The sequence below is a fragment of the Drosophila tropicalis genome, unplaced genomic scaffold (genome assembly GCF_018151085.1).
Source record: "Drosophila tropicalis isolate 14030-0801.00 unplaced genomic scaffold, ASM1815108v1 contig_845, whole genome shotgun sequence".
Taxonomy (NCBI): domain Eukaryota; kingdom Metazoa; phylum Arthropoda; class Insecta; order Diptera; family Drosophilidae; genus Drosophila; species Drosophila tropicalis.
In genome coordinates this window covers 11,134,741-11,149,835 of record NW_027173338.1, presented here as the reverse complement: position 1 = coordinate 11,149,835, position 15,095 = coordinate 11,134,741, and the positions used below count along the sequence as shown (strand labels likewise).

The following is a 15,095-nucleotide window of genomic DNA, read 5'->3' as shown; positions in this document are numbered from 1 at the left end:
GTGACAGGAACACGGCAAGCTATCTTGAAAGCCTATGAAGCTGCTATACAAATATTTACCCAGAAATGTTTGGGACATTTTTTTCGTTGCTTGTTTTTGTGTCCAGCCAGTCATTGGCTTGAAAAAGCTTGTGTGCTGACCTCATAAAAAACGAAATAGCTCAATAATATTAATATTTTAGTGAGCAATAACAAAAATGTGCACCAAAAAAGTTGGCTAGCAATTTTTAAACCAGTCGCAGGAAAGAGCAACCGACTTAAACATAATGCATAATCATTTGAGTAAGGATAAGCCCCAGCCAGAAAAACAGAAAGCGGCCAGGGGAAAGGACAGACACTTGGTGCAACCAAGCTCAAAAACTTTGAGGCAAAAACAAAATTGCATTTCATAGCCAATTTGAACGAGGAAAACTTTAACTCTTAACTTTAAGTTAGCCAGATAAAGGCGAACCAAAGGAAACCGGGGCAAAAGGAGAAAAAAAACGTCCGCCTAAGCACTCTCCGGAGTAAGGAGCCGTGCCACCCTTTGTTGCCTACTGTACCCAGTCACCGCATAGAAAGTTACGTGGCTCCTATTCTTTTCATTTTTGTCTTACCTTTCCTAGGAATACTGCGACGATGTATTTTTTATGCGTGCCTAATGCTCAATGGTGCTATTTGCTTGAATATATTATCATTAATTTGAAATGATGAAAAAGTTCGAAACGATACAGTTAAGAGTTTCAGGCGAAAACGACAAAAACGTGGAAACAGGTAAAAGGATAATAAAAACCAATATGTAACTCAGTTGAATATTTTGAAGACATCCAGAAACTATATAAAACCGAATATCCTTGTTTTTCGTTACAGCTTGGCCGTGTGTTGCGCAACTTTAATATCACCAAAGTCAGCGATCTAGAACTGATTTCGAATACCACCGATCGTCTGGATATAACATTTCATTTCTTTGGCATCAAGGGCGACTCACAGCGGATTCGTGAGGCCATCACACGGATGGTGGAAAGGGGACGAATTGGCAACTTTACATTGGTTTCAAATTTTCATCACTTTGATGAGAATCCACCACTAAATATGTTGGTGAGTTAAACATTATACTTAAGAGGGACAGACTCGCACTACTGCATTTGCGAAGATACCTACAGACTGAATCGAAACTTTTTTTTGATGACGATAAATATAAAAAGTGAAGAATGAAATGACAGAATTTACGGTACTGGTGAAATCTTTCGTCATAAACTTTAAGGTTTATTTATACATTCTAATAAAAATGTAAGTATTTTAAGGCTATTTCAGTGTTCTATAAACTAAAGTTGAAACTAAAAATGGTGAATAGAGGAAATCTTTAATACGTATTGACTAGAAAACACACAAAATATGTTTTGTTTAATAGGAAGTTCTCGAGTAAGTAGAAATTTCATTAAACAACAAGCACAAGGAGTATCCATGGCTGAAAACTTAACTGACAGGTTAATTGAATACTAAACAGAGAGTAAGTTGTTGAAAGCACAAAATTATTTCAGTTAAAATACGTAAACTAGCAATAACTTTTCCTTTAATTTTTAAGCGCAAAGCGAAGGGTGGTCCAAATTATTCCCTACTGTTTGGTCCTCGCTGGGTTACTTTAGTTTATTCACCTAAAACAGCCAAACAAACCTCTCACGCGAATAATTCTTGCTTTTTAAGTCTAGTTAGTGATTAAATTTGTTGTTCTCGTCTCTATAAACGTTTGGGAATTCCACTAGAAAGGTATTCGCAGAGTTATCATTCATCAGATTTATCATTTTAAAAATGCCAAAATATGCAAACACTTTTGAGTTTGCATAACAATTTCACACTTTCACAAAAACACAATAAAAAAAATATGGGACTAATAGTTTGATCAATGTAAGGGCAATCAATCAAGTGGAAGCAACTCCATCTCATTGATTTTTGTCGCATGACATTTTTTTATATTAAATTCATGGGCAACAATACATGCATATATCCGAAACGAATCGAATTGAAACAATCCATACATATACATTACACGCAGGCCACTTTTTCATTTCCGTTACATATTAAACAATAATTTATTAACTATTATTGACAAACGGAGCCAAAGCTGCATAAGAGGGAGAGGGAGTGGGAGAGAGGAGTATTGTAGAGGGCAGCAAAGTGCCATGTTAATAAATTTGCACATAAATATGTCAACAGTTTGGCACTTGACGACGACCAGCGGGAAAATAATTATTTATTAATTGTGGCAAACCTACAACAGATGAACAATTGGCCTCATCAGAATGCAGGCTGCCTGCTGTCCAGACTGCAATTAAGTTACATTAACATGACCAACAACAGCGACGAACGGCAAACCTCAAATTTGGCGTCCTCAGGGAATGGGAACGGAAGGCACTAGGCCCCAACTGACCAATCTCTAATTAGTGAACCATTGTCTCACTGCCTTTACTTTCTGTCTCCGCTTTCATTACAGGAGCTGAGTGTCAATCAACCGCAGGCAGCCGTGCGTGAGGACAGTGAGTTTATCATATCCTGCACAGCCCAGGGCTCATCACGCATGCAATTTCAGTGGTTCAAAGATGGAGCCAGCGTAAATGCCACCAAGGCAACGAGGTAAGTCAAAGCTTCTCTTTAGAAATCCAGCACTATCCAGCTGTGTGTGAGTGTGCATAGTGGACCAACCGACATCAAACGCTGTCCTCCTCTTTGGTTGACACAAAATTTTATTAAAACGAAATAAAAACCCAGAGGAGGTAGCAGGGGAAGGAAGGGCAAAAAGATAGAAAATCTTCTGCGGTAACCGTAGACCGAAGGGGAATGGGGGTCTCTGGAATGCTTTCCGGCACAAGTGTTCAATTTGACTTTATGACTTTTACACATCAATAAACATGACATAAAAATGGCTGGCAAAATAAAAATGAAACGACGAAAAAGGATAAATAAGTCAAGCCACCCTCCCACCATTCCCCAAAAATAAAAAAAGGAAGAGCAAAGAGATAAAGATTTGTCAGATACACACACACAACACGGTCATATACGCACCGTCGGTAAGTCAGTCAGTCAGTCAGTGAGTGAGTCGATGTAACCGCAGCGAGCCTAGCCAAATGATTGATCATAAACTTAAGGGCAGGACACATGTGATACTGGAACTTCTCCTCTTTAAGCTGGGAGCTTTTGGAGCCTTTTTTGAGATATTTCGCGTATTACATAAAAACCATATGGCCGTAACTAACGAGAGGTTGTTACTTGGGCAACTGCAATGCCGTTAGGGGTGGCAACTTATTTCAACTAAGGGTCGGTCGGAATAGGAGCCCCTATTCAGCCCTTTCTCTCCGACTAACGGACCATGTTGCCTTGACAATTTGCCCCCACACCAAACCCAAACGAACGGCAGCAGAAAGTTTAAATGTGTTGCATGAATGGCAAAAGTAAAATACCATCAATGCCTGACTGAGGTTGCAAAAGCAACACATTTCCCTCAATTCCTGTACTTTAATAAACATCCACATATCGAAGACTGGCTTTAATTATGGCCCACTTCGTGAATCTAGGTAAAAGGTGAGCTGGGTCTATTAATTTATAGTTGATGGTTATTTTCAACAAGAATTATGTTAGGTAAATGAAATTAATCTTATTAATTTCTCCAAACCATTAAAAATATTTATACAAAAAGAGTTTAGTTCCTTTTTTGAGGTAACCACAGTTAAGTCAGTTCCTGTCAAGACAAAACATAACTAACAAAAAATAAACACTCCTCGTAAATGGGGAAAGACTTCCTGAATATGGGCTTTAACCTGCAGTTAAATTATTGAATGTTTTGATTGGCCAGATCCTACCCTCTGTCAATTTAGAAATAAACCCTTTTTAGAAAAACAATTCACATAACTAGTTTGAGGAACCCTTTTACATGGGGTTTGAATTCTTCAAACGAACTTCTGATTACTTTTACTATGCATATGCACAGAGGTCTTCTACACGTGCCACTGCCGCCAATGTCTGCTGCATCCACATCAACATCCACATCCAACGCCGTATCCATATCCACATTCGTATGCTAAAGGGCATGGACATGGTGCTCGGTCCCTTGCCTGGGCCACTTGTACGCATTGATGTGTAAAAAATTGCTGGCTGTACAAAAAGCCACAAACACATGTTCCCATCGTGTACCCATTTTGAGGGATGGAATGGGCGAGGGGTTCTCACAATATGAGTAAATATTTTAACTAAAGTGAAGTGAAGTCATTCATTTGGACATTTACTAACTTCGCATTACACAAACGACTAAACATTAGGTCCATCCGTCCATTCATCCCATCGTCTGATGGTCGGTCCATCCAATCGTTCATCTACTTCTCCCATCTTCTAGTTAGTTTTTGGTTGACTTTACTTTTGCGTACTAAAATAACCGGAAGTAAGTAAATTTTTAATGCTTGATTTCACTGCCAGCGGGTGGAGGAGCCGGAGGAGCAGAGGAGCACAGGCAGCATTAGGAGAAATGTAATTTATCATCGAGAAACATGTGTGCCAGCAAGGTCGAAACTGTCGTCATTGAGTTCTTCTAGGTAAATACGCATATCCACCTAATTGAAATCAGCGGAAGTGATTTTCCCTACACGAAATGTTCAATTCAGATCCATCGAGTTGAGGCTCCGCTGATGATGGAGATGACGATGATGTGGCTGAGTGCCACCAAGGTCGAATTAATCAATGGAATTACTTTTCAATCACCTTAATACCCCAGATATAGTATCGCATCCTTGACTAACTGGGCCAAGGCACTCGAGCACTCCGTGAAAATAAAAATATGTAAAGTAATCCCATTCCCATTGTATGTCTAATTGGGTTTTCTTTGCTGAAGGCCGCAAGGAAGGAAAGTGGAAAGTAACTGTAACTTCTTCGACTGACGATTAAGTGTTGAAACAAGGCGTTAATAATATTATTTATTTGAAACTTTGCCCAAGGCGTTTTTTGAGTAAATATTTGTTTTGTTTTCAGTTTGTTTGTTTGACTTCTATCTTCACACTCCTCGCTCCACACTTACTCTCTTGCGAATATCCTGAATTGACTAGACAAACGGGATGTAAACGGCTATACACACAATTCCGAACTAAAAGGCGATTAGCTCTTACAGCAAGTTATAAAAGGTTTTCCAATTTTTGATTTTACATAGCAAACTCTTGTTAATTTCTTAAACACGTGAATGGAGAGTGGGAGTGGAATTGGCGTCATTTGCAATCATGTGCAAAAATAAGTAAGAAACCGGTTAGCTTTAGTTTTCAATTTCATTTTCATCTCTTTAGCTCCCGTTGAGACTCTCTGTAAACACAAAAGTCAAAGATGAGACATCTTTTTCTTTTTTGTCCCAGATAAGCACGCACATTTGACGCTTTAACTTCAATACAATTTTATCCTTTGCAAAACCCATTGGACACACTCCTCCTTACACACACATCTCTCCTCCACTCTGTTGTCAAACAGTAGTCACTTTTGGCTAGCTAGCACAGAAAAATTTGTCAAACTTGTTTAAAAGCCAAAGCAAAAATTCAATTTCAGCAGCCAAATTGAAGGAAGAAACCCCACCCCCCGGCACCTCCCTGTCTGAGACATAAGTAAAATATATTTCGTATATTTTACAAATTGGCTCAACCCGGGGCCAACAGCAATTGCAACTACAACTACAAAGAGCCAAACTGTCTTGACAACGCAACAATGGCGTTGTCTAGGATAAATGTGGACCTTGCTTAAGGATAATACAGGGGGTTTTCACGTGAAAACAAAATTAGTCCCTTACGTTATAGCAAATCATTTCAATTTAAAATCCAAAAGAAAAGGAAACAGAGTGTTAGAGTGTCTATTGATTAATTGATTACATTTACTTTTCAACTCTTTACAATGCACCCTGTATACGGCTGTGTATGGGATACATTGACTACGTGCCGAATGGGGGTCACGATTTTCATTAGTTTCATTTGCCCATGTTTGTCTCTTAAGTTTTCTTTTTGGTGCTTTGTGTCTTGTGCGAGTTTGCTAAACTCGCCAAAGGAGTGAGGCGACAATGCCACAATTAGTTGCATAAACTTGATGGTAGCGTCTGTGGTGAGTCGTGGGCCCCTCTCCAGTACGTCCTCCATCATCATCTTCTTCATAATTTGGCTTTATTGCAATAATAGTTTGCAACTCGTTTCCGATTCCATTGGCGCCATTTGTGCAACAAAAATAGCTGAAACGAATTGGATTTGATTCTGTTGTGGGGTTAGTAGTGAGGACTAAAGTTCTGCTGCACGGATATGGATATATTGATCAAACAAAGCTGCGCTCTAGTTCCTGACTGACTGACTGACTAACTGACTGGCTGGCAATTTATGCGTACTTGTGGCACGCGAGAAGAGGGAGGCTCAGACGGTGAAATTTATGCGCGGCATTGCAAGGATTTCAGAGCAAAGCCCAGTGACAGTTGCTACCTGGTTCTAGGTAGGACTAGTAGTAGGTACAGTTGTGTTACCAGCGGATTGTTGAATTGTTCGCTTTCAGTTATTGAGTTGGAGTGGAGTAGAGCAGAGCAGAGGACAACGGTTTTTTTGGTGACTTAGGCCAAAAATCAACGCGTTTGTTCCGTGTGCAACGAACACAACGAACGAAACCGCAACCGAAACCATGCCCATTCACTGGGACTGGGATTGGGAGCACGAGCACGAGCATGGCGGTGCTCACTATCACTGGCCGCCGCGGCGTCACTGGTCCACTGGTGAGTCCAAGTGCCGCCAGCGTAGATACTATCTCTCCCATGAGCTAGACGTGTGTGCCAGGGACTTCCATTTGCGAATGGACGACACAGCCTGGTGCCACGGCTCGTGTCTGGTTGGCCGTGTGGTCATCGAAACGGGCAACGAACCGGATTCCCTGGGTCGTGGCACATTCAAGGTGGTCCTGGATGTCCATCATTTTCAGCTCAACGAGCTATTGGTGAAAGCCAAGAACAGTGACACCATCTGTGTTGAGGGCAAACAGTCCGATGATCGCGCCGAAAAGGGACAACTGTGCATAACGCGAGAGTTTTCACGTGCCTACAAGCTGCCGCGGCACTACGATGCCACCCAGGCAAGGGCCACGTTCTCTGCCGATGGCATACTCATGGTCACGGTGCCAGCACCACCGAAACTGGATGATGTGGAGCGTGTGGTGGACATTGAGCCCACTGGCAATTACTTTGGCAGCATTGCGGATCCCAGTGCGGCCAAGGCTATTGAGCAGGCAGAAGCAGAAGCAGCTGCAGCGGCAGCTACTAATGATGGTGGCGAGGCGAATCCTGCTGGCACAGCGACGGACAAATGAAGCTGGCGACGTCTGGCGGTTGCGCGTGGCAATCTCCGCAAATGGAAACAATTCTTTGGACTTTCGGCTTGTCGTGGCAAGCCGCGTAAACGCGTTTAGGCCGTCAGAGGCAGTTGGTCGGCTGGAATGAGGCAACAACATTGAGTATGAGGAAAAGCATTGAGGGGCATCCCAAAACGAAACGAAATCACCACAGACGCACTCGCACCACAATGGAGTACTCCTTCGAAGTTTTAGATCGAAAATCTAGTAAAATAATTCAATAACTAGTTCAATTGTTCTTTACGTTCTTGTTAACACTTAGTGCATTTGTTTTTCAAACGTTATCAAATATGGCTACCATCTAATTACTATCTATAACTACAACTCTAACTCTAAGGACTTGCTGTATGTGTTTGTGATTTTGCTTAATGCCAATAAAGGACTTTATCATGAGAGCACCACCAAAAACACACTAAAGGATAAGAACTGACTTCATATCTGATGGGCAAAAAGTTTCTTATAAACTGAATGCTAAGCTATAGTCATTCATGTTCAGAAAAATTGTTCAGTGGGAAAACTTAATGAAATTATTTATTAGACTTGTCGAAAATTTTCTTCAAATCTGAATGCCCATTATAAATTTACTCATGAAACTAAATATGGATTTTTTTTGAAAATCGATTTGCACTTATTTATCTTTGGTTTGAGATAAAAAATTGATATTATTGGACAAAATGTAGGCTAAGATTTGTGGAAGAAAGAAAATCCATTCAAAGTTCTTTTCATAAACAAATCCAATTTGTCTCCATCCCACATCCCAAGTGAATTGGTATAGAAGTTAAGATCTTTTCCTGGTTATATTTTGTCATTCCTCTCACGCAGCATTTGATTAGCGGCAAATTTGAATAAAATTCACTAACACCTTGACGGCCTTCTTTACACACAAACACACACACATACATAGATAGGCACGCAATTTCTGGTCCTTTCCTCAAACACATAGCCTATAAAAAAACAGACCAGAAAAAAGGCGGCTTGTCAGCAGAAAAATAAGGCAAGAAATGTATGTATCCTATAATACACAGTTGCAATTTTGACCTAAACACAAAAAAAACAAGAGACAGCATAGAAAAAACAGGACTAAAATGAAATGCCAGCAAGATAACAACAACAAAAACAACAAAATGGTGGGACAGCACAATATGCCGAGGGGCAAATAATATGGAGACACATTTGGCGAGGGCCGGGATAGCTGCTGGGGTAAAGGCCAAACTATCTGGGAGGATTTTGCTAACATAGTTTATTGGTCTTAGGCGCACAAAATATGAAAATGATTCAACTTTGTCGCACAAAAAAGGCAAAAAAAAAACTAAAAATGGCTTTAAGAGAAAAATTACTTAATGGCTGCGCGAAGGAGAAAGAGAGAGAGAAAAAAATGGTAAAAAATGGTAGAAAAAAATGTTAAAAGAAAAGGAAAACCAATCAAGCCTTTGCTGCGCTATTTCTTCTTCTTCGCATGATTTCTCTCTTTTTGCCTTTTGGTTTATCCAATTTAGTTGTTGAGACACGTTTTCTTGTTACGATTGTAATGAAATTTGCTACAACTTCAACTGAATTGTTTGTTGTTGTCCCGGCCAGTTGTGTGTCCTTTCATTGCAGGCGGCTAAAACAGAAACAAAAACAAAACGAATGCCAACATGGGGCCAAAGGACATCGTGGAGAATGTCGCGTACTTTGTCATCGTTTCATTTTTATGCGTAGTTGCGTTTAATAAAGTTTTTATATATATATTCCAATGGAGGGCAATGAATCTGGAATTCAGTATGGACTCTCTGCTTGGTTTCCTTTGGGGTGGAGGTCATGTCTAATCAAGTTATGGCTGGGCCTGCAAATTTAATGCATTTCCTTCGACTTTGCTGTGGCGTAGCGTATTCATATTTATGGACAGGTCGTAAAACACTCAGCAGAAAAGTAACTTGACAATTTCAATTTGTCGAGAACCGACCAAGCCAAGTCAAAATAACACAACACAACCAAAAAGAACAGCAACAATAAACACCTACATAGATGGCCATTTTATGAACTCATAAAAGCATTGTCGATGGATTTCTATGTATACATTTCCGTAAAACTTTGCTTGGGGGCTTTTGCGGTTGTATCTCACATTGGCCATATAAAAATCAAATACCCATAGGCACCTCTGTCTTTCCCGTTTCCCCTATTCCTCTAGAAAAAACATCAAAACATTGCTTTAAGTCATTTTCATGGTTATTGTTGGCTTTTATGTGTCGACTGACACAACATACGCATGATGATATGCATATTTATGTGGCCTCACAACTAATTTTTCATCACTAGCCTCATATGTTCATTTTTTCTGGTATTGATACTGACTTTGTGTTTATAGTTATGGTTCACTATTTTTCAATCACAGTAGAGGATTTCACAGGCAAACCTTACTCCAACTTACAACTAAGAGATTAATTTATTATCCACTCAAATATATACTTTTCTGAAGACAATATGACTTAGTTTTATTCGATCAACATATAAGTATTCCTTTTCCAAAATTTGTAAATAGAAGTTCCCAAAGGGCTTGCTCACTGTAAATAGAATGATCCAAACTATATGCATTATCTTTTATATTTCTATTATGATACTAACCAAAGATTGACATAAAGAATTAAATCAGAAGATTGCCCGTTTCATTCACAATACCATCCTGGGAGATGAAATACAATACTTTTCTTTGGTCAAAAATCAATGCAAGAGTTCTTCTTTGAAATAATCCTGGCAAGAAAGGAAGCTGTAACTACAATATACTCCCACACACTTACATACATACACACAGATTCAGCGTGTCCTGCACAAATGCTCTTTGCTGGCCCCCTTTTTGCCTTCCGCATTGGTGTTGGAAAGTTGGAAATGCGTTTTGTTGACCGCAGCTAAGCAACAACTCCAAAAAGAAAAACACTGAAGTTCACATCATGTGAACGAAAGCGTATTACGGACATTCACAATCAAAGAGTTTGCTGGCCGTTTGTTCCCTGCTCCATCGCACGGACAAGGCCCATGGATATGGACCATTCGGAGCCGTTTAATTGTTGTAATTGTATTAGGCAAGCAGTTTCCTGTGCCTCATTGTGATTGTGGATGATGTTGTTGGGTTTTCGTTCTGGTTGTGGCCCTGATCTAGCGTGCTGCAGATGGGCAGAACTTTGCTTTTGCTGTGTTTTTGTGGTTGGCTGATGTTGCGTTGCCTGCCATTACGCACTTCCTGCATGGAATGTTATTACTTCCGTTGGCATTTAATTGATTTTGAAGGTGCACAGCGGATGGTCAGTGCCAGTGCCCAAGTGTCCATTGGTAGTAGTATGTGTGTGTTTGTGTGGATGTACCATCACCAGGTAGAATCGTGTGCCATGGACCATTAGTAAAATTGTAGGTTAAGTGCTTTGTATGAACAGGAAAAATATACATAGCAACCCTGTGGGATCCCTTCAGGTACCCCTCCATACTCACTTATTTTCCTTGTTGGCCATTTGAAACGCATTTTTAACTATTACACCCGTAAATAGCTTGAGGCCAGAGCTTTTTGGAGTGGTGAAGGCTCTAGATTCTAGTGGTTTACAATGCCCCGATGCCCCCTACCTCCTGCCGGCTGCCCGCAACCCGTAGCTTTTACTGCACTTTCGCTTTATACGGCTTTTCGGGCACTTGTGACGTCAGCGCTATCCATGCGTAAAAGTTATTAGTGAAATGCACTCATCGAGCGGTGAGGAAGATTGGGCGAGATGGGTGTAAGCTGTGCCTGTTGCTGTGCCTGTTTGTTCGCCACGAAAACCTCAAACAGCACTTAAGTTGTTGCCAGTTGGAAGGAATTTCGTTTTTTTGGCTTGTGGTCTTTTTCCTTTCACTTAGCTGCTTCAGTTCTCGGCTCTCTCATGATTAAGGTGTGTCCTCCAGAGGATTCAAAATGCAAAGCAGAAAGCTTAATAGGCTTAGCACATTTTCAAATACATAGTTTGGCAAAAAGTTTTGTGCAAAGCTGAAGAGTTGAATTTATATTCGTAATTATCCAATCCGGTGGGGAAAGTGGAGAGAATGCGAGCTAGCAGATTGGTGAAGATGTTATCACATACGTATGAGTCGTCGCAATGGAAATTGGCCCTTCAAAGTATGCAATTAAATAAAGAAAACTAGACAAATCTAGATAAATTCATTCAATATGAAAGCTAAGTATGATCATTAAAATGTTCCTTGCCACTAAATCCATGAGAATGGCTTGATTTGGGGTAGAGTCCTTGACCGTGCGTCTCGCTCTCTTTCTGTACCCTGAGCACTTTCGTAAATCAAATATTGATAAGCCACATAAATTAGAAACATAGTTCTCTGTCTGTGAAATCTGTTCCAGCTATTCAGTGAACCATCCACGACCCATCTATTCGCGAAACCAAAAACTATTAACAGTTTTTGCTCTCGATGTGGCTGTGTGTCTGCTTCTGGCTGACTAAACTAGACATCGATATTATTTCGAGGTACATTTGAAAATGAAGCATGCTCCCCACTAATTGACTTCGAACCGCAACATCCGCGATTGTTTTCACATTAGCAATGATTTCTCTTCATATGAGCATATACGGACGTGCAGATAAACAGTGAGCAGATAGGATCCAGGGGCTTCTAGGGTCTGTGGGACGCATTAGACGTGGGATGATAAGTGGCCTGCCATTAGTATGCCAATTAACGGGCACGGGCCGCAAGTGGGCGGGGCGAGAGCAGTCACGACCTGCATGCGATCTAGTTTGTTTGGCTGCGCGTATTGGGTGTGAAAATTAATGCATGACTGACATTATGGGAATTCGGCTGAAGTGCAATTCGAGAATGACTTGCAAAGAGCGAGAGTGGTTGCTAATTAGCACGAATAAAGAAAAAAGAGCATTTAATCATATGGCACATATTTCTAATATTTCTTTTTTTCCATTTTTTTGCAGAGAAATTTGGACAACTGTATTGCCTCCAGAAACTAAAGATGTGTATACGGCAATTCTTGGTGTGACCAAAGCAAGTCGGATTGATGATGGAGTCTACAGTTGTAAGGTACGTAAAAACAAATCAAGGGATACTAAATCAAGTGGAACAAAGATCGTAAATTCCATAGATACCAAGAGGATGTCACTCTTTGTTACCAACTGTGCCAATAATAAGATTTAGATTTAGTGTTGGCATAAATGATATGAATTTGGCTTAGATTCAAAACGCTTTGTAAATACATAAATCATAAAGAGACTCTTTTTGGATCCATCAAATCTTCTTATACTTTTAAAATAGTAATGCGAAAGGCAGAAAAATAGGTAGGTAATCAGTTTAATTGCCATGCCACATGACCTACAGAGACGTTTCAGGTCCATCCTTCCATCCATCTATTCGTGTATTTTTCCGTCTATTTGGGGTCCAGGTTGCGGCAGACCAAAGTTGAAGGGAAATTGCAAATCCTTCATGAAAGTGCCTTATAATTACATTTAACTTTGTTCAGCTTTGCGCGAAGTCCTGAGTTCTCAGCTATGTCCTTTATTTGTGATATAATGTGGCTTTTAATTAGACTAATTAAAATATGGGAGTGTGAGAAAGAAAACGAATAAAATACGTGAAGAAGAACGACTGGGCAGGGTAATGGTGGAATACTAACTTAAAAGTCGGTTATGCTGATTTGTGCGTGCCACAGTGTGAATGCCCCTATATAGAGTTTTTTGTTTTTTCATCTTCTGTGGTGGCCAATTAAATTTTAATCCATGCCGTTTTAACATTTTCCGACTGTTAAGTCTTCCGTTTCCTATTTAATTCTTCGAAGGGGTTAGACGGGGGTTTTCTTTCAGACCATTAAACCGAAAATGTCGCCTTCTCATCCATTTCCCCTTCCTGGCAACCCGTTAAAGATTGTGTGGCTCTTTTTTTCTTGTTGGTTTATGGCTTAGGTAATAACAAATTACGTAAATGGTTTGTGAAAAAAGAAAGAGATGTAATAATATTGACATGTTATGTTTCCCCTGGCAACAACATCAAACTATAGAAGAGTGAAAACTTTTCTCAAGAAAAATAGGGAACTTTGCCCCTTTTCTTACACAATAATGTGTTCGTAAAGGAAGTGAGTTATAAATCAGAGACCCATTCTGTTAAGGCTAATTAAGAGAGGTCATATATACTAATCGTAAATACATGTATTAAATGTGTCTAAAATATGTCAGTGTCAACTTTAACCTGTGTCTGTATAACTTTCAAAGAATTCTTTAAACGTTGCTCAATTATTCCAAGAAATTTGATTTGCTCGCCCTTGCAGATAAATTAAAAAATAATTCTTGGAAATTGTAATTTTTTTCTTGCTCTAATTCTGTTGTTTTATATTAAATTTCATTTCATTTCTTCTTTTGGTCTTTTTTTGATGCCATGTGCCTAGGATGACTTACAAAATCTTTCCCCATTTAGGGTTGCGTTTCGAATTTTTTATTCCTAACAATAAGTTTCAACACTTTAAGACCGCAAAAAGCAAACTCTGGTTATTGCTCAGTCCTGTCTCTAGCACCCGCTGCATCTGGGGAGGGCAGCAGCTGTTGCTTGTTGGCGTTTTCTTGGCCCAAGTCAGCTAGCTAGCAGCCAGCCGGCCAGCCAAATGGAGGCCATTGTATTCAGTGCCTTGTCCGAGGCACTTCAAGGGGATTTCGTTAAGTTTTTTATGCGGTGGTTCCCCCAACAATTCTGTTTGTTTTTTGTTTTTTTATTCACTCTCCTCTTTGCCATTGCCAGTGCTGGAACTGGTGCTGGTGCGAGTGCTTTGCGCCTTTGGCACACTCTGTGCCGCTCATTCATTATTATTTTTGCTCCTCCGGTCCTCATAATGACGCAAACAGATCAAAGGCACATGCAGGACGAAGCAAGGGGAAAGGGAAGGGGAAGAGGAAGGGGCAGCAGGTACCGTAAAGGCTTTCTTGTCGAAACGCTTAGCAGCTGCAACAACTCAACGTTAATCAGAGGGAGATGGTCCAAAGCTGAAGTCCTTGCCAGTTCCCAGCGGACCCGTTTAAGTCACAGTCCCCGAAGGTCGATTGTTCGCCCCTTCGTTCGCTCGTTCCGTCGTTGGTTTGTGCTTCTTGCAGCTGTTTACTATGAAAACAGAAAACAGTAAGAAAAAATCCTTTTCAATAACTTTGCCTCAAGGCTCTGAGCCTGTACGGATGTTGGCACGTCAATAAAGAGCCTGTCCCATTATGCACTTGGGACTGCATGTTCTTGTCCATCTCAATCTCATTCGCAGTGTCCGCCGTGTTCGTAATTTAACACACACATAATCGGTGAGGCGGCGATGGAGACGGACTGAGTGCGTGGGAATGTTAGGAAGTTATGCCCCTGGTGCATTTATTTATTATTTATTTATTGACATTAAGTATACGTCTTGTTGCAATTAGTTCATTAGCCGTAGGGAGCAATGGCGTCATCTGGGAGTCCTTTCCGAATCCCCGTACAACTTAATTCGCTTTAAATTGTTCTCATGTATTCCTCATAATCCATTTAAACTTCCTTAGGGCACGTTTCTCGGCTGTGGGCTTTAAAATCCGATTCGAAATGAAGTGAAGTCAGCAAACAAAACGCTGGAAAGATCAAATAGTGTCTGTTTAATTTGACAGTCTACTGATTCTAGTACAGGAAAGCTTTTCTAGATATTGATCTAAAAATTACTTTTAGTGGTTCTAATTTGTCATCATATAATTAAATTATATAATTACTCCTGAA

General features: G+C 40.2%; 3 protein-coding genes across 3 annotated transcripts in view; 2 read left to right on the top strand and 1 right to left on the bottom strand.

Annotated features, from left to right (window-relative positions):
* The window catches only part of LOC137580601 (uncharacterized), a 38,330-nt gene extending 33,232 nt beyond the window's left edge, over nucleotides 1–5,098 (bottom strand). The window contains exon 1 of the mRNA XM_068294699.1: nucleotides 5,038–5,098. The gene's annotated coding sequence lies outside the window, so the exon portion shown is untranslated. The remainder of the gene's footprint in view (nucleotides 1–5,037) is intronic.
* Nucleotides 1–15,095, top strand: part of LOC137580473 (uncharacterized) — a 153,787-nt gene that overhangs the window by 108,277 nt on the left and 30,415 nt on the right. The window contains exons 6-8 of the mRNA XM_068294523.1: nucleotides 849–1,076; nucleotides 2,470–2,609; nucleotides 12,305–12,410. Of these exons, the coding sequence (XP_068150624.1) occupies nucleotides 849–1,076; nucleotides 2,470–2,609; nucleotides 12,305–12,410 (474 nt within the window). The remainder of the gene's footprint in view (nucleotides 1–848; nucleotides 1,077–2,469; nucleotides 2,610–12,304; nucleotides 12,411–15,095) is intronic.
* LOC137581065 (heat shock protein 23) lies at nucleotides 6,452–7,772 on the top strand. The gene has a single exon (XM_068295229.1). The coding sequence runs from the start codon at nucleotides 6,651–6,653 to the stop codon at nucleotides 7,326–7,328; it is 678 nt and encodes a 225-aa protein (XP_068151330.1). The 5' UTR covers nucleotides 6,452–6,650; the 3' UTR covers nucleotides 7,329–7,772.

Coding starts and splice junctions, on each gene's coding strand:
- LOC137581065 (XM_068295229.1), top strand. CDS start 6,651: ATGCCCATTCACTGGGACTGGGATTGGGAGCACGAGCACGAGCATGGC.